This window comes from Thunnus thynnus, chromosome 16, assembly GCF_963924715.1.
Source record: "Thunnus thynnus chromosome 16, fThuThy2.1, whole genome shotgun sequence".
In the NCBI taxonomy this organism is placed as follows: Eukaryota; Metazoa; Chordata; class Actinopteri; order Scombriformes; family Scombridae; genus Thunnus; species Thunnus thynnus.
In genome coordinates, this window is record NC_089532.1 from 17,853,932 (window position 1) to 17,873,585 (window position 19,654).

The 19,654-nt window shown below is 40.6% G+C and overlaps 1 protein-coding gene across 2 annotated transcripts in view; it reads left to right on the forward strand.

Annotated features, from left to right (window-relative positions):
• tmem63c (transmembrane protein 63C) overlaps positions 1-18,426 on the forward strand; it is a 30,350-nt gene extending 11,924 nt beyond the window's left edge. Inside the window, exons 2-23 of one of the 2 annotated variants that reach the window (XM_067613844.1) lie at positions 851-1,076; positions 4,401-4,480; positions 6,247-6,334; positions 8,453-8,490; positions 9,232-9,374; positions 10,309-10,360; positions 10,479-10,587; positions 11,046-11,119; positions 11,279-11,359; positions 11,442-11,562; positions 11,780-11,913; positions 12,065-12,187; positions 13,215-13,368; positions 13,463-13,569; positions 14,209-14,295; positions 14,425-14,490; positions 14,602-14,764; positions 14,873-14,978; positions 15,798-15,965; positions 16,054-16,166; positions 16,267-16,341; positions 17,044-18,426. In XM_067613844.1, coding sequence (XP_067469945.1) covers positions 867-1,076; positions 4,401-4,480; positions 6,247-6,334; positions 8,453-8,490; positions 9,232-9,374; positions 10,309-10,360; positions 10,479-10,587; positions 11,046-11,119; positions 11,279-11,359; positions 11,442-11,562; positions 11,780-11,913; positions 12,065-12,187; positions 13,215-13,368; positions 13,463-13,569; positions 14,209-14,295; positions 14,425-14,490; positions 14,602-14,764; positions 14,873-14,978; positions 15,798-15,965; positions 16,054-16,166; positions 16,267-16,341; positions 17,044-17,274 — 2,523 coding nt within the window. In that variant the 5' untranslated portion in view covers positions 851-866 and the 3' untranslated portion in view covers positions 17,275-18,426. The other variant, XM_067613845.1, reaches the window with a different exon arrangement.
• Positions 18,427-19,654: the final 1,228 nt, after the last annotated feature.

The following is a 19,654-nucleotide window of genomic DNA, read 5'->3' on the forward strand; positions in this document are numbered from 1 at the left end:
AAAACAGGGAGAGTGCGTGTGCTGCTGGAGGACAGATGGTTCAGGCCTTCATTCTGTGGTCGTGGCAGTGCGAATTGATCATATCCTGTGCATGCTCCACACACACAGAAGCAATAAATGCCAATCCTCAGCAAGCTGTTCAAACACGCAGTTGAGCACACAGTCTAAGTTTTTACTCTTAAATTAAGTCTTTTCATTCTCACAACAGAAATATCCTCCTGTTTATGTGGTTAAATGGACTTGTTAGCATATTATGGCTTTTTAAAGAACCTCCACTATATATGTCATCCAATTAGTTTGTCATTTTCATGTCACATCTCCACTTCCGTTCAGCAGATACACAAACAGACAGAGATCAATGGCTGCTAATGGACCATGATGGTCATTAGACTGATCCTTGCAAACAGTATCATAACTGCACTTAGAGTACTTGCAAGACACTCTGATAAAAATGAGTGACAACGATTGTATGTTAAAAAGAATCAGCCCATTAAATCCCAATTTCGTCGCTTATTGCCAACACCACACCCTTACTGTCTCCATACAAATCTACACACGTTATAGTTTTCAGTCTATAAATACAGGCTTGTAGGGTGAGTGAGTCGTGAAAAGATGGGCGCTATGGCAACAACTTACTATGACTAAAACTCCTTTTTAAAGTGAGACTGTTTGAAAGAAGAATACTTTTTATTCATTTTACAACATTAATAGGATTATTACTGAAATGGTATTGATCAGTAAATCAGAACTTCAACAAGTTCCGGCTCAAAGCTAAAACTCAAGCCAAAGAGACAAAATCATCAGTCTTGGCTAATAGCACATCTCTCATTCTGTCTCTGTTTGTCTTTAGGTATGGTCCAGTGCTGATGGCGGACTCTGATCTGTTTGTCACAAGAGCACCCCCTGTGGAGGGGAGGCCTGTGGAGCTGGATGTCCTGGGTTTCCTGGAGTCCTTTGGGGAAGAGAACAGCACAGCTGAGAGATGCTACCGCTCACACTCTCGCAGCAGCGTCCTCCAGGGTCTGCCATTTGGAGGGGTTCCCACGGTCCTCGCCATCAATGTTGTGCTCTGGATGGTACAGACAACATACTCGCAAACACTCACCCAATAACATATACTGTTTACACTATTAACTCCAGAAAAACCTTGGTCTTTTGGAATCTGTTCCAAATGTCCCTTTTCCAACTCCCACTCTCTATAATATTCAGTGCAGCTGAATTTTCTAATGTATTTTTCCAAGAGTTTTCTAAGTAGCTAACAGGTGGATGTTAGAACCATATGTACCCTCTTTAACGAGATGATTGTTGACTGTCTTTTCCACCAACAAAATCATCTCTTCTTCATATACTTCTACAGCTTGTATGGCCTTAACCACAAGGTTTCTGAATATATCCAGAGCTGCCAACACCCCCGTTGAGACATTATGAAGAGCTCTGATTTAAACAGACAACAAGAGGTTGTACATGGTCAGAGGGCTGTTTCTATACAAATATATATGGACATCCTGTCTCAAGCACTTCACTCTGTGATTGATTGTAATGAAGAACAACAGCAGCATCAGGGGTGTTAGAAATGTTGGACATCACACATGACTGTGTAAATGAATTTTGACATATTACGTATTTGTAACATGTCAAAATATGCTTCTATATGCCGAATGTAATTGTAAACCTAATCTTATTTTAACCCTAATTCTAGGTCCTAACTGTAACTTTCACACTAATCTACACATACTCCTCACTCAACTTTATTACACCTAAATCAGGCAAAATCAATGACAAGTGTATGAATTACATCACTTTAAACATACTGCATCTGCATTTGGCCATGTCTTTATTAAGAGGTCCTCTTACAGTGTGTAACTATGATGATGCTTAAAGACACAATCAGTAATCCAAAATATAAACAAAAGAGCAGTAAATACACACAAACATTTTTTCCAAAGCTTCCATCTCTCTCAACTTGATTGACGAGCCTTTTTATTCAGGGACTAAGATTTCACTAGACAGCAAACAAATCTAATTTTTCTGATGCTGATGCTGTTAAAGGTCTGTTTATAGCACAAATGAGTGTTATCACAGCAGGAATACAGGCTTGTATTTCAGTTATGATCCACAGAGAAACACACAAAAGTCAAAATTTTCATCCATAAGTCAAACATACTTCACAATTCAGTGGCCCAAAATAAAGTACTGGGGCTTTAGTACTGCACATGTCATGTACAGAGCTGTCAGAGCTGGATCAGCATAGTGGTTAACACCAAGTGGTCACACAAAGAGGGTCCTGAGGTTAAAACCCTGGGCTAGGTTTGAATGTTCTTTCCTGCGTGGATTTCCTCTGGTTGCTCTGGTTTCCTGTCCAGGGTGTACCTCTCTTCTTGCCCAATGCATACATCCCAATGGGATGGGCTCCAGACCCCCATAACCCTGCAAAGAATAAGCTGGTGTAGATAATGGATGGTTGGATGTATAGCTCTATATATATGTCAAACAGTCAGATGGGTGATGTTGCATTGTAATAAGCACATTTGATTCACAATTGAGACTTCATGTGTAGTGAATTATATGTCACGAAACATCCATCTCTATTTAGCTTCCTCTGATGAGCCAGGACGTTTAGTTTGTTATTTTCTCAGGAAACTGTCTTTGAAATTTAATATGAGACTTTAATTAACACTTTAAAAAAACTGAGGCCTGTCAAAGCTGCAGTCACTGCCACTGTGAAGCTCTTTGTTTTCCTCTCCTTGTCAACGCTTGTGGATTTCATAATAACATAGATAGATGATCACATAGACACAGACTGAAAATTGAACGCCTTTTGTGAATGTCATATCAAGTTGCGTTAAAACCACTTGTTTAAACTTTCCTTTCCCATAGCACGATACAGTGTATTGCTATAAACATACTTGCATATTTGCAAGCTATGCATATTTGCACATGCGGCCTTCATCAGCAGGTCTGCTGGCACTATCGGCCATCAACATCAGCACAATGGGTGCCAGGACCTTCTCCTGTGCTGCACCCAAACCTTGGAACACCCTTCCTCCTTACATCCGCATACTGGCCTCCATTACAGAATTCAAAACCTCTCTTAAAACCCATCTTTTTAAACTAGCTTACTCTTTTTAACTGCATCAACGGCTTCTTATTTTTTACTTAATATCTACTAATGTCTTAATGTTTACTTAATGCTTTAAATGATGTAAGGCGACCTTGAGTGTCATGAAAGGCGCATTTAAATAAAATGTATTATTATCATGATTATTATTATTATTTGTTCCTCCTGTGTCTCAGATAATGATATGCTTACACTTTCAGTTGTCAACTATCTCATTCCCATTGTCAGGCCTTGTCAAGCTTGATCTCTACACTGATATCTCTCTCAATCTGCCATCTCTGCGTTTTAATCGGCTAATTTTATGGCTGCCTAGTTGTCAAGACAACACAGAGAGTTGAGCGTTGTCTCTTAATGACAAGCATGAGTCAAAGCACACTTCCCCCCAGGTAACGGGAGCACGCCTCTGCATCAATTCCATCATCATACAAAATAAATCATGTGTGAATCTTGAGGAGGGCATGCCCACGCATCAAGACAAAACAAAATAAAGCAAGAGGGAGGCGATGGACACAGAAAAAGTTTGGGCCCTGACTGTTAATGCGAACATGTACGCTCATTATTCATCTACAAGCCTCAGTCAAGGTTGCCCTGATTGCTTATGCATGTCTTTGGATCACTAGAGAATGAATCATTCAGTATTAATGGGAGCTTCCCTCCTATTAACATGGGTGTCTAAACTCAAATGAGTTAATGATTTAATGCAGTATAATTAAAATCAAACATTCATCAGCACTTTTACTCCATTTTCATTTGTCAACATTCATCGTGGCCCAGTTCTGCTCAGAGATATTTAACCAGGGCTTTTCAGCATGAATACACTATTATGTACCATAATGTGCAAGTTAATAGGTTTCTTCTTTTTTTTTTACTTAATTGTGATGATGTTTGCTCTGTATTTGTGGCAGAATGAATGCTATTCAGATTTATTTTTGCTATTGACCACACTCATTCGTCATTAGTGCACAATGTGTGTTCGCGTGTGCATGCCTGTCTGGTAGTTTCCAAGACAACCACATACTACTCTAAAGAAAGAAAATGGCTTATTATTGCTGCTGCATTTTGAATCTGTCTATTATTTGTAAGCTCCTTAAAGAAATCCAGAGAGAAGCCTCATTGTGTCAGGATCAAGCAGTATGGAAAGGTTTTGGATAATTTTAGACCAAGAGCATATGAGGACATAGAGTGTGTGTGTGTGTCTGTGATTGTATGTATGTGTGTGTATGTGTGTGTGTGTGTGTGTGTATACAGAGGTCTGCATTCACGTTTGTGGTCTGTGTTACAGTTCCTGTTGCTCATCTTCTCCTGTCTGAGGAAGGCTGCTTGGGACTACGGCCGCCTGGCTCTGCTGATGGAGAATGACAGGTAAATCCCTCATTCAGATCTGATACACTCGCTGGTTGGCGAGCCATGTCAACATTTAAAATGGAGAAATAATCCCCAGTGGAACCACTCCTGAGTCCTGATGCTGCGGCCTGCAGCTCCCTCTGCTGAGTATAAAGAGTACTGCGTAGGAAGAAAAGTACTGGAGGGAGCTTCTATTGGAGTGATGCAACTTTATTGATTCCTTCTATATGTAAACTAACTAGTATTTTCATTAATGATTAATATGTTGATTATTTTGTTTCATTTAATGTACAAAATGCCAGAATATTGTGAAAAATTCTGATCCAATTTTCCCAAAGTGACGTCTTTAAATTGACTGTTTCAGTCCCAAACCGAAAGATATTCAATTTACAATTGGTTATTTTTGTCTAGTGTCTTGTAAGTCCATGTGGGCTTGGCACCAGAAAGGTGCGGGACACTTAAATAAACAATTCAATCAATCAATAAAAATATATAAAAGAAAGAAAAGCAACAAACTCTCACATTTGATAAACCAGAACTAGCCAGTGTTTGGCATTTTACCTTGATGAATAACTTAAACATTAATGCTGGAATTCTGCCATTATTCTATAATTTTTTTATTGTCAATAAATACCATGAAAAGACCAAAACCAACAAGGTGTTAATCTTTCTCTTATTACTTTCCCACATACCTACCCGATCTGCTTAAGTCCATTTGTTTCTTCAAGAGACATAAATCTTTAAAAACAGATGGCCGATATAAGTACTTTTTTGTTTTTAAAGCAAAGTAATTTCATAAAACAGCTGACCATTGTTGATTTTTAGCAAATCAAACAGGAGGTATTTGAGCACTTGTTGGGGACTATTTTCAGCTGCAGATTAATATAGATTTTGTGCTCTAGTGAGTTTTTACTGCAGGAGGACGGTGTATCTGGGATTGACTGAAAATAGACTACAGTGCCTGTGTTCATTTGAATGAACATATGAATATGTCACCCAGAGCAAACGTGTAGCTCATTTATGTGTTAAATCATTTCTTTACAACAATGGAGCTCTACAGCACTGAGTAATTTATATCAGGCTTTAGCTAGTATTTTGTTAGAGGGATCAATTCATGGTTTTATTCTTTTTCATTGGATTAATGACAATAAGAAAAATATATGATATCACCAGACTTATCCTTTCAACGATTAACCAATTATTAAAGATTTTGTCAATTTTTTGTCAAACTACTAATCGAGAAATCATTTCAACACTAATTCAGATATCTCGAAGTCACAAAATGAGTCCAGGTCCACCCAGCAGCCTGTATGAGTCTACAGCTGTTTTCTTCTGCTTGACCTGAATCACCTCTCTAGAGGAGTGCGGGCTTGATTGATTCTGCCTGACCGGCGGCGGCTTCATAGCACTCGAGGGCAAGCAGCATCTGTGCGTTTTGCCAAGCGGTCGTCTCTCGTACTAATTCAATTATGCTGCTTAATTTGACACGCTGCTGAACCGTCAGTGGTGCAGCCCACAGAGAAATATCCACGAATCCAATCATCACTGACTTTATTAGATTGGGCTATATTGTATGTGTTTTATGTCCTCTGTATATATACACACAGAGGGATTGATTTCACACAGGTGCTGTAATGGGACTGCATGTCTACAGCAGTGTGTCTCGGCTGTGATTTCCTTTACAGCACTGAGTTAAATATTGGTTGTATTGATAAGATCATTTCAGGTCACAATCAATGTAATGATCCTGCTTTTTCTTTGTTTATGTTGTCTTCCCACTTTAGTCTCACTTCTCTTTTTTATGGAGAACCAAGTGAGAAAGAGAAATCTCCATCTGAGTCCAGCCCCTCTGATTCTGAGACAAAGGACATGGTGAGTTTTGTTCAGCACTCAGAGTTTTTCATCACCTCCTAAAAGCACCAAGGAAGCCCTTAATAGCATTTTTTTCAGATCAATCAAAGGTACCCTGCGGAGTTCAGTGTAAACATTCTTTACATTACATTCAGAAAAAAACATTTTATGTGTCCTGAAGGTTTAACGAACATATTGAATGCATTCCTTACCCATAAAGTTTGGCAAAGCCTTTTTATATTTTGAAATCTGAATTGTTTACATTCTGAGTTCAAATCAGTTTGTCATCTTCTTCTGCGGCCTTACATTAAAACTGAACAAATCAATATTTTCACATGAACAAAAGATCAAATGTATAATGTAAAAGGGGTTGCTCATAATGACAAACCCAAAGATAATTATCACCTGACTCTGCAGTTGTAGTGTCTTTTAGCTCCTTGTTTGATTTTACAGCTCACAAAGTTCACTCTCATCAGCCCTGTTTCCAGCATCGGCATCAAGCACCTGTTTTCAGCAAAAAACTTCAGATAAACACACTGGTCACTACCTGCCTCGCACCAAACTGAAGACAGACGAAGTAAAACTAGCTTGTGGACATAGTGGAGCATTTAGCGACTGAAGAGCATGATTTCTTATAACAGCTGGTGGAGACCAAAACAGAGCTACTAATGTTGCTCCGTATCAGCTGGTGTGTAAATAATTGTTTGCTAACTTACTTAACTTACTTAATTTTCAGTCTCTGTCTGTGTGGTCCTCTATCTATAACTTTATGTTGTCAATGTTCTCAATGAATGCAGCTTTAATACTGAATATTTTGTAGTTTTTACTGTGTCAGGCACAACTAATTAGAACTAGCTCTTCTAAAAGAATACATCAAAATAAGTTATGGCTAACTGTGCTTCAAGAAAATAAAATGGCTGACTAGCACAGTAAAAACAGTGTCACCTCCATATTGGTCCAAAATCCTCTCAATTTTTTAGCTTTGTACACCAAGGAAGAGCTTCACTAATATTTAGACATTTTCATTCTTTATCTTCTTTGCTTTTTTCATTAATTTCTTCTCGCCTCCTCTGCTATCTGCTCTGTTGTCCTGCTGCATTCATCTCTTTTGCAGATCAAGAATACCCAAACAAATTCACACCAAACAACAGACAATATTCCACTATTGCTTCTTTTACTGCCAGCCAGTGCACCACAGCAAACACACTGGTCATGAGCAGAGCAACTGAAGCCCAGAAAGTCAACCAGTTGTGCATTGTTATTTTATCACCGAACAAGTGTGACAATTGGTCATAGTCATTTCATGGCTGTGAGATGCTATAAATGCTAAAAGATGACACTTGACAACATGTATGTTCCTCTCAGACAGTGAATTACGTCATCCTTGTGATTGTGCCAAGCATATGCATCCTCATACAGACACCAGTGAGAAATACAAAACATAACTGCTCATCAAAACTCCACTCAACAGCGCCACCAGTGGTTAAAACTGCACAAGGTACCTTTAATCACCATAATTACTGAAATACAAAACTGCAAACTGTGAACAAACAGACTCCAGTTGTCTGTACTCAAAAACGCAAACTGTGACGGAGAAGGCATTATGGGAAATAAAATACTATCATCAACAATACCGCTGATGTTTGACATTGCTTTTACATTTATTTACAGTAATTATACCAAAGTGTCACAGTTAATTTGTCAATGATATATTGATGTCTAAAAATGCTACCTCATGCACTTTTATAATAAAGTACACTTATGTAAGATGGCACTGTGTCAACCTTTGTCAGAGGAAAGTTTGGGTCATGACTCAGCTGGACTGTCTGTAACTCCATGACACCTGTGTGATAGACTTGAGGTCACTCCATTCGTGTTTATAACGGTGTAAGACAAAGAGTCAGACTGGAGTCATCGCCCAATGCCTACACAAAGCTGAGGCTGCAGTAAAGTAGTTACTGCTCCAGGCTAGACCTATTAAATCTCCATCTCTGTGTCACTCTGCAGATCATATTATTATTATGCAGATAGCGGATTCATGCAAAAAAACAGATGTGGCATGCACAGACTTGCGTACATAATTTATTATCTTTAATAACCAATCCATTAGATGTTTTTCTGATTCTCCTCTCCTTCCAGGGCTTCTGCTCATGGCTGACATCGCTTTACCATATGAAGTAAGTACACAAAGCAGTTGCCCTTGTAATTATTTTACCCTTGTCTCATCTCAGCTTCCATCGTTTTATTGTTCCCTCCGTCTTCAAAGCTGATGTCACCCTGAAACGTAAAGTCTCTTGTTATATCTCATTGAGCAGCAAAAACAAACAAGTCTGGGCTCGTGCGACCACTGGTGCCGTGGTTTTCCCATTGAATATTTGAACTTTGCTCAAGTCTGACAGCACACAACAGATTTAGGTCTGTAAAAAAGCGATTTCCCTGGTGTCCATGGTTTCCATAGTATTGCGGTGGAGTTTGGGTGCTTCTGTTTTTAGTTCTCGTGCCAGTGGCTCACGCTGGGAAAGTGCAAACCCACCCTGCAAGTTCTCAATGTGTGGGCTGTCATGAGACCAGGGTGCACTTCTTCTTCTTCTTCTTTTTTTTTGTTCTATTTTATGACACTGGGTTTCCTGAACCTCCCGTCTGGTAACCACAGCTGCTGGCTCCAAAGTGGTGGAGCAACAGTTTTACTCATGATGAGGTATAAGCTGTAGGCCCATTTGCCCTGACAGTAGACAGGCCTGGGTACATGCTAGATTAAGCTCTGATTGCCATTACATCTGCATTTGTGGAATTTCCATCACAACAATTATTTTCTGTCTTACTTTCTGTCTGTTACTGTCCATTTAGAGAGTATGACATCTCTGGGATTGTCCCCTGAGAGTGTCCCCTCTTTCACACTTGTCTCTCTGTTTCTGCAGGGATGAAGAGATCCGTAGCAAATGCGGCATTGATGCCGTCACGTACCTGTCCTTCCAGCGCCACATCATCCTGCTCATGACAGTGGTTTGCCTGCTGTCTTTAGCCGTGATCCTGCCGGTCAACTTTTCCGGGAACCTCCTAGGTATTTTGGTTCTCATATGATGGTCTGGCTGGCTGTCTAAAAGCCAAGGGATTTCCTTAACCTCAGGAGAGGCAGACGGGGCACCTCGCAGGGAGAGAGGCCAGGCCACACAGAGACAATCACACACATCTACACACCAAAGGAGTTAATGGTTAAATGCACAGAAACTTAACATTAAACAAACTGTGGTAAAAGCTGAGTTAAAAAAGCCAAACTGTCTCACAAAAATTAAATTAGATTGAAACCGAAATGGTAATTTTAACTTAAATCAAACTGTAAAACAATATAAAGAGGCCAAACTTCATAACAACACATGCACAAAAACACATACAAACACGTGGGAGTTGCTAGCATACCAGTGGCAACTCATTCAAGAGCTTCCCCAAGTAGGATTGTTAAACAGAAAGTGCTTCATTTCCTCTGAACGTACACATGTAGGTGTCAGGGGTGGGATGGCGCATAAAACCAGCTGTTACATAGCAACAGAAATGCCTTTTGGCAGTTGTGTGCTTATTTTGTGGGAAGTGTTGAGTAAGCTATTCCGTAATGGGACGGAGGCAGGAGCCATTATGGGGTCTACGAGGAGTTGGGCTGTCCACAGAAACATTTTATTACTGCTGGCTGTCATCTTATAGACCAGTGTGTCACCCTAGTCATTAAATAAACCAACACACTTTGACAGGCTGGCATGGCAACAGCAAACAAAGGGGGGGCCCCAAATTAAAACAGCAGAGTTAGGCATGACTGCGATGTTTGAATTTAGTGTGAAATTTCATTGAGATGAGTGAGGTTTCATTAAATCAGATGGATTTTCTCTGAATAGTGACATTGCTTCATTGTTACCTCACCCTTCAGACAAAAGAGGAGGGGTTTCCTTTGAGTCATATGAAAATTAAAATGTCTCACTCTCTGTCGTGTTGCATTATTCCTACAGGAGACAGTCCTGAAAACTTTGGAAAAACAACTCTGGCTAATGTTAGCGCAAAGTACGTGTTACACTGCACGAATTACATCAAATTGTATGAAAAGTCACAGAACCGTGGAAAGACATGGGACTATCTACAGTATGTTATTAAATTACAACAGTGTTTCTGTGCCTTGCAGGGACAGCTTTCTGTGGCTCCACAGCGTCTTTGCTCTGGTCTACTTCATCATCACATTGCTGTGTATGGCTCACCACTTGATACGGCTGGAGTACAGAGAAGACGAGAAGGTCTGTCACCAGTGCCTGGCCACATTTCCACTGCAGAAATCGTCATCTTCTCAAGTCAATTTCTGTCTGTTATTGAGTACTAAAATTATTATTTTCTTCAAATAAGTGAAAAAAATCTGTCGGCGCAGTAAATTATTTCGACTTGTTTCCAATACAAATTAACATTTCCTAACATTTTTAGAAACAAGCATCAGTGTCTTGATAGAAAACTGAATAGAATGAAGAAAAAAACACTTGAATAAGTTGAAATAATCTATTAAAAATAATGTTTTTTATTATTTAAGTGTGTTTTGGGGCATTTTATGCTTTTATTGGACAACAGACATGCAACAAATGTTGGCCGAACTCAAACCGATTTCTTTTCACTTAAGAGAAGATAATGGATAAAAGTTTACACAAAGAATTTCTTTTACTTTATCATAACATAACCAACACGGCGGTTGCTTTATGCGTTACAGATTGCCCGGACACTGATGATTACCTCTATACCCAGAGAGATCTCTGACCCAGGACTCATCACCAAACACTTCCAGTACACATTCTTCTCTATTTAATTGTTAAGCCAAGTTGAGAGTTGTCTCAGTTGAAAGACTCCTGTTATGAGGAGGCCCTGACCATTTTTGGCAAATACATGCACATTCACAATCTCAGTATGTTCATTATGATTCACATCTTTTGCTCCATTCACTAGTGAGGCCTACCCCAGCTGTACTGTCACTGATATCCGTTTCTGCTTTGATGTCCACAAGCTGATGAGGCTGGACTTAGAGAGGTACAGTAATAGTTATAAATTAAAGTACAATAGAGTTTGTGATCAGTGCCATGCTCTTGTCTGAGGATGCTGGGTTTTGCAGGCGCAAGGCGATGAAAGGCAGGCTGTACTTTGCAACAAAAGCCCAAAAGGAGGGGAAGATCATGATCAAGACTCATCCGTGCGCTCAGATATTCTGCTGCGACATCTGCGGCTTTGAAAAGGTACATTTTATCAGCATCATTGAGATTCGTTGGTGACTTTCTTAGTAGACTTGCAGCAGAGTTTTGCTGCAAATAAAGGATATTACCACTGGATGGCACTGCAATCCAAATGTAGGTAGATGTAGTGACAACATACAGTATCGTGCCACTGTAAATCTGGGATCTCTCTGAGTGTGAAAGATGCAGCGAGTAATGTGCTCTCTAATTTTCTCTGCAGGTGGATGCAGAACAGTACTACAGCGAGCTAGAAGAGAAGCGGACTGACGAGTTCAATGCTGAGAAGAACCGCATCTCCATGAAGCGGCTGGGCATTGCCTTTGTGACTTTCCGTGATGAGAGGATGACCGCTGTGTGAGTAAATAACAGCATGACACTGAGGTCTTCTCATCACAATAAACCCTGTCACGGCAGGGAGCATCCATAAAAAGACATAATAGCAGGCGTTACTGAGTGCTGAGGAAGCTTGTGTACTACTTTTGTACATCTTGTTTTGTTTTTCTAGCATTGTGAAGGACTACAGCCATGTGCACTGCCATCGCAGACCTCAGCAGTCAAGCATCACCACTGTGGTGCAGTCGCATAAATGGGGGATCAGCTATGCACCTGCTCCCAATGACATCATCTGGTCAGTACGAACACTACTGGAACTCAAACCGTTTTCTTTTTTTTAAACATCAATGGCCCCAATATTCTTCTTCAATTTTCTGTCATACAGTCACACCTAAAGGCAATTTATTAAACTAACTTGCACATCTGTGAAGCGTAGGGAGAAACCAGAGCACCCAGAGGAAACCCATGCAGACACATATTTTGAGTGTAATATCCAGTTATACATGCCTAATGCATCATTCAAACACATTTCCCTGTAATTAAGGCTGACATATTCGGTATCTTTGGAGACCTCAGGATTGTGACCAGACTTAAAACCAGATCTCTGTAGGCTTTAATAATCCTTGTACAGCACGAGTTTGTAATGATGAACCTCTTTGTGGGTTTGAAGAGGTAGACATCACTCAGCTTTATAGCTGCAGAGTATCACTATTGCTGGTTGTTTTTTTCTCTGAGCTCTCTGTTCAACTTTAAGAAAACGAAAACAGCTAATACCAACATTCAAGATGTGTCTGTATGTTGTCGCTTGTGTGTCGCAAATCTCAAAGGAGTAACACCACTTAAGGCTTGTTCCCTATCGATGATTGAATTAGCTTTAATGCATCTTTCTTATCTTGGAAAGCAAAATGCAGCAGTGAGATTATGTAACAAATGAGTGATGCATATGTGATTAACCAAAGAGATAGTAGCGTTCACTGTTTGTGCTTCATGCCTGACTGGTTGCAGTGTGTTTGTGTATGAACGTGTCGCACTAACTAGATTACTGGAGCAGTCGCAAGCTGCAGGGTTGAGCAGGGACTTTTGTTTCTTCATTAAAACTGAGCGTTGAAGTGTGCTGTTCCCAACCTGCTCTCTGGTCTAGTCCAGTGCAATGGAAACACACTCACCCCCTCGTATAGAAGAGATGATTAGCTGGCTGTTTCAGGCTTATGTCAATACATACAATACAAGCATATCAGGGGGGAGAAGTGAGCTCCTTTCTGTGTTAACTGTCCTGCTAGATGTTTGTGAAATGAGGCTCATTATTTCCCCCCCGTCACCAGGGAAAACCTGTCAGTGTGTGGATCTCGCTGGTGGCTCCGCTGCGTCCTTCTCAACATCCTCCTCTTCCTGCTGCTCTTCTTCCTCACCACTCCCGCCATCATCGTCAACACCATGGACAAGTTCAACGTCACGAGGCCTGTAGAGAGTCTGCGGGTCAGAGTTTGAGATCGAATTAAAACCTGAGACCTTAAAACTACTCTTTGACCCTCTTCGGTTCTATTAATTAATCTTTTTCTGTCCAATACAGAGCCCTGTCATTACCCAGTTCTTCCCAACCCTCCTGTTGTGGGCGTTTTCGGTGCTCCTGCCCTTCATCGTCTACTACTCAGCCTTCTTTGAGTCCCACTGGACCAGGTACTCACCAGCCATCAAGCACAGCTCTCCTCTCTCCTCTGAAATGGAAATGCCTGTCCTTTGCTTCTTCAAATGGACCCTTCATGTGTAGCTGTCTTCCTCTCAACTCTCAGTATTTCTTTTTATTTTTTCATCTCAATTATTATTTTTTTTCTCTTTCACCCTCTTGCTCTTTTTTACTCTCTCTCCTCTCTCCCTCCTTCTCTCTGTCACTCTCCCTGCACTGTTATTCTGGGCAGGTTGTCATAGAGATCTCCATGTGAGGATAATGATATGCACAGTAGTCACCATGCGCCGCTTCCTCGGCGCATGGTGACTAGCAGGAGGAGGAGCAGAACAACTGTGCATAAGGAGACAACCTCATGAAGCACCTATGAGCACCCTGTCTTTACATAACCACCCCCACAAACGTGTTGTGCAGGCGTGATGTGCAAAGGACCACATGCAAATCAACTGTTTACTGGAGTGAAAAGTGTAGTTCGTGCTAATGAGCCCAACAGCCCCTGTAAAATGTAAAGTCAGCTGACTTTGCATTACATTATTTCACATTATGTATTAATCATGTTGAAGGTATTTTTTTATATCTATGTATGCATGCACAATGATTCCCTTTTCATTCGTTTTATGTGTGTTGCTCAGATCCGGTGAGAACCAGGTAACGATGCACAAGTGCTTTTTTCTGCTGGTCTTCATGGTCATCATCCTGCCCTCACTTGGTCTGTCCAGGTACATCCACAGCAGATTCACAGACTCACAGCATACATACAATATGACCTCTGTTTTTATAAATACTTGAGTGCAGTGCTTTCATTTTTTTTAGAAGTATATCCTTTTCATATGTTATTCTTTTTGTAGTCTGGACCTGTTCTTCACTTGGCTCTTTGATGTCAACTTCCTGGATGAAAGTGATGTCAAATTCCAGTAAGAGTTGTCTTTTCTGTTGAAACAATATATTATCAAAAGCAATAAGGCTCCTAAAAAGACATTAGAGTGGCAGCCAAGCTCTCAGGCATCATCTTTTTCTGTGTGCAGGTGTGTGTTTCTTCCTGACAACGGTGCATTCTTTGTAAACTACGTGATTACGTCCAGTCTGATCGGCACAGCTATGGAGCTACTTCGTATCCCGGCGCTGACTGTGTACGCCCTCCGCCTCTGCTTTGCTAAGTCCCAGGCTGAGCGCATTCATGTCAAACGGGTTAGCTAAGAGTTTCGTGCATATCTCAGTGTTTTCATGTGAGGTTTATTAGATTGTGCTTGGATTTAGGATTTAAACAGCTTATTGTGTTTGTGTCTTTGGCTGCAGAGTCAAGCCTATGAGTTTCAATTCGGCCTGGAGTACGCCTGGACCATGTGTATCTTTGCTGTCAGTGTGACCTACAGCATCACATGTCCCATCATTACACCCTTTGGTGAGCAACATTGCGGTGACCCTCTTCTGTCCTCAGCTCAATCGGTCTCAGTCTCGATCCCATCTTCTTCCCTCTTTGCGTGTCTATGTGCTGTCTCTATTCACAATGTAACCTCACTCTCCTCTACTGCCTGCCAACCCGGTGCAGACTGTGTGAATTTGCTGCTGTAGTCCCAGACACCCAGACACAGCGAGTTGCGAGCCAGACGCCCACTCTGCTCCTGTCTCTGCCCAGAGCTCACCAAGCTTCTATTTACTTCTGCAGTCAAATCCTCAGTCCGAACAGGCCCTTTCATACCCAATACCCTGCTACTCTGTGTGCTTCACCTGTGCTGTTTGGGCATTTGAGTCATACAAACATTTCTCTATAGCAGAGCCAGTTAAGATTTATTTTCACATCCCCTTTTTTTTAAAAAATCAAATTATACTACAGCCATATCACAGTCGTTTTATTGTAAGATGAACATTACATTTAACTTTACAGTGAGTGTTTCAAATGTGTCAGAAGTCTTTGGACCCTATAGTCTTATGTGTGGGGGTTGCTGGTGGAAGTTGGGTGTTGAGGAGAACAAAATATAAGATATCACTATGATGTTAAAGTACCATACCAAGGTTTTCTCTCTCTCAGCCCATTCAAATTATGTACACTGCCTTTGCTGCCAACCATTATCCAAAAACTACTGTTGAGTTTTAGATATTTAAACATGTTTTTCCTGCAGCACCCATTGTACCCATAATACTTACTTTATTAATATTAATAAATATATACTAATATATGGTGTTGATCAGTCCGTGTATGTGTGTTATTATGCCTCTTTAGGTCTGCTCTATGTGATCCTTAAGCACATGGTGGACCGATACAACATCTACTATGCATACGTTCCCACCAAGCTCAACCAGCGGATCCACAGAGCAGCCATCAGCCAGGTCATCCTGGCTCCCATCCTCTGCATGTTCTGGCTGCTCTTCTTCTCCGTTCTCAGATTAGGTACTTCTTCACTGCCATTCTTATCCCATTACAGTTCCTATAACTGTCATTGTATTACAAGTGGCACTTCTCCCCCTTACTGTCACAGGTCCAGTGCATCCCATCACCATCTTCACCTCAGTGTCCCTGCTTCTCTGTATTGCCTTCTCCCTCTTCTGCTTGTGCCTTAGGAAGCAACCAGACAAGTCGACAAGCTACCAGGTCAGCTCTGCCAAAACTCACTGAGATCAAGTTCAGCTTTAGATGTACACATTATCAGTATAATGGATAATTTTCCCACTCATAATTTTCCTTGTTTCAGATGTCTGATCAGCCAGCAGAGGGGACGTTCACTGATGCAGACAGGAGTACTGTAACATCAACCACTGCTTCCAGTGTACAGTACCATGTTTTTCTATTATTAGCCAGTACAACTTTAAAGCATATCTTAAAAGATCATATTACTGTAACCTTTTGCAGGTTTCCTACTTTTGTGGTTGTTTCTGTTGTCACTTGACTTGATACTTGAGATAACCAACATCAGGCTCAGTTTTATTTTTGTAAATGTAACATTGGGTATTGTAGCTGAGAGAGTTTTCCAGGTTGGTGCATTTAAGTGCTTGTTGGAAGCTCTGACATCTGAGATTTGAGAGTCATTTTTTTCTGAACAGTGTTGCATTCATGAACTATAGGAGTTAGAAAACCAACAAATAAGCAGACATGGACATTGTGGTAAAGTTTGGTAGCTTCTCTCATACTAATAAACAGTGGTAATGTGTAAAATATTTAATTTGTAATAAATGATTAAAACTTGCAAAACCATCAGTATGATCCATCAAAGCATAATGGTCATACTATACATTATATTCATAAATATACAGTATAAGATCTTAATTTTGTGTATTGTTAAAGATGTACTGTATATTATGTTGCACTGACTGTGTACAATACAATAATCATGTTACATACACAAATTTGTGGAAAATTACTTCTTAAGTGTAGGGAGGGAAATCAAACCCAACATTAGTGAAACCGTACTTTGATCTCATACACTCCCCGTGATTTACTGTGTGACATGATGATGTTGATCTCCCTTCAGCTGTTTGTGGCGTCCGTGTTGCTGGAGCCAGAGCTGGCTTTGACTCCAATGCCCTCTCCAGCTCACCACAGCTACGGTGCCATGGCCAGCTCCCAGAGTTCAACCCACGGCCCGGAGGAGGAAGAGGAGGGTGAGGAAGACCACGCCCAGACCCATGAGACTGAGCTCCAAGACCCCCCAGACCCCTACTGCTCCAGCCCGCTCATGGACAGCCCCGTGGGCTACCAGTAACACCAAATCCCCCCAAGCTGATTTCCTGGGGAACACAGATTGCTAAATAGCGCAATGCTGCGTTTTCACGACTGACCTCAGACTCCAACTTAGCTGCCTCAGACCCTGAGACTAGACTGGGCTTGTTAGGAATGACAAAAAAAACGGAAGAGGACAGCAGCTTGTCCTAAGAGTCATGATGAGAATACAGGAGCTGTATCCATGTAAACATCACTATAAATGTATAAACAGCAGTTTGCCAAAACATCTCCTGATTCTGTCTTACAGACACAAACCACACACCAATCTCTACAGCAGATACATTAACCTAAATGTACAAATTGTTTCAGTTAAACTATTGGATGCTCCATGATAGGGATTCCATCTTCTTCTATGGCTTTATTTGCAAGTGAAAAGTGATTAAAAGTAATGAAAGTGACCGGGATGGAATTGCCTTTGGGTATCCACCAGAAATACTCTGTCCATGTTGTGCCACTTGGACATGAGTGGAGGTGAAAGTTCCCACCAGAGTGGGTGGTGTGAGCAGGCTCGCCCCCGGCAGACTGACAGGATGGTCTGGGCACGGGTGATATCTGGTTCCTCGGCAGCAGAGCCCATGGAGGCTGAGGGTGAGGGCAGCTAGTTGTGAAGCCATCTGCAGTGAGAGAGCGGACAGACGGAGGGCCGAATGTAACTCAGAGATGTACTGTAATATATGTACACTCTATACGGAGGCACAAGCAGCTGTACCTGAAGCTTTGTTGTAACTATTGTCAATTTAAGGTTGCTATTTTTGCTACAGTATTTTTGGTGTCATTGATATTGTGCTTTGGGCTTGGAGATTGGTCAAGAATTTGCAGAGCTGCCCGATCTTAATCAGAGTATTTCTTCATCTTTCTGTTTTGACTGTGTATGTGATACAGCTGTATTTTTATTTATTCATTTTAAGTTGTATGAGCTATGGGGAAATTAGAAGCACATGCTGGAATTACAATGTTTTTAAAATATGCCATGGAGTCTCTTATTGCAAGACAAAAATATGGAAATCTATTGAAAAATTATGTGAAATGTTGAACCTGAGTACAACCAACAGAAGCCATTATATTTACATTTTTAAGTTGTAAAATGCTGAAAAAAATCACTTTGTTACTATAAAGGCTCTACAATCATTTATCATTTGTGGTCAAATGTTTGTGTGATAAAAATTAATTTTGTTATGTCCCAAATACAAACAGTAAAATTCAAACAATACCCATCTATACCATCATCTAAGTTGCATCAGCCGCTCCACTGCATGTTGACTGCATTGTATAAAAGGGGTTATGCATTTATATCTTTGTCCTTAAGGTCAAGTTTCACATGTGCTAATCTCATTGATTTACATTCAGTCTGTATGTATGCTAGTTTTGTATTTTGGGGCTGTTTTAATTCCCTTGTGTTGTGATTTTTTTTCCATGGAAGTGAATGTAAACTGATTGTAGTTTGTTATTCATGTCTCTTGCTGTGCCTTGAAGAAACACTCCCTTTTCGTGTGACAATCCAGCATGGCCTGAAATATGCTGCATGGACTGAAAACTAAAGAGCAGGAAAACAAACCGGAGATGAGGATACATCAACAAATATGTGAAAAACTTCACAACCCAGAGTGCAGTGCGTTTCATTTTTATCAGTGAATGGGTCATTTCCCTACAGTTCTTTCTTTTAGGCAGCAGACAAGCAGTGAGCTCAATGAAACAACACTAAGCTATTGACAAACAGCTTTTGAACATATCACATGGTCTTCATCATCTTCTTCATGTGTCATTAAACAGCAGATGTTCAAACCTTCCATTTTTGGAACCTGAAGGACTTCTTATCCATTTTGGTTGAAATATTGAGCTTGGCAGTTCATTCTTGACCTTGGAGGTCTCATCTCCACTCAAGGTCCACTTACTCACTTTTTTCTGGAGCTTTCATGAATAAACTATAAAGCTCAACCATAAAGCCAATATAGCTTAGAAGCCCTGACAGTGTTTAGGAATAACAGAAAGTTTGAACATCTACAGTTCCATGACAAATTAGCCAATACAATCTCCTGATGAAGACCATGCGATACAGTCAAAAGCTCCAGAACGAGTGAGTAAGTGGACCTTGAGTGGACATTATTTTGTCAAATGCTGTTTTCAAGGTCAAGAATGAACTGCAAAGCTAAACACTAAGCTAACTTACTGTGTGTCTTTATGTCACAGTCGTTGTGTCGCTTTTTTAAGATGTTTTGTATCGTGGCCTTGTTGGTGCCTTGTTGTTGATTTGATTTCAATCAATATCTATTCAGTTCTCAGCTGCTGTATCTTTGATCATACAGATCATATAAGATGTATGGCCAAGCTCCCTGTAGAGGATAAAAAATATATTTGAAAGT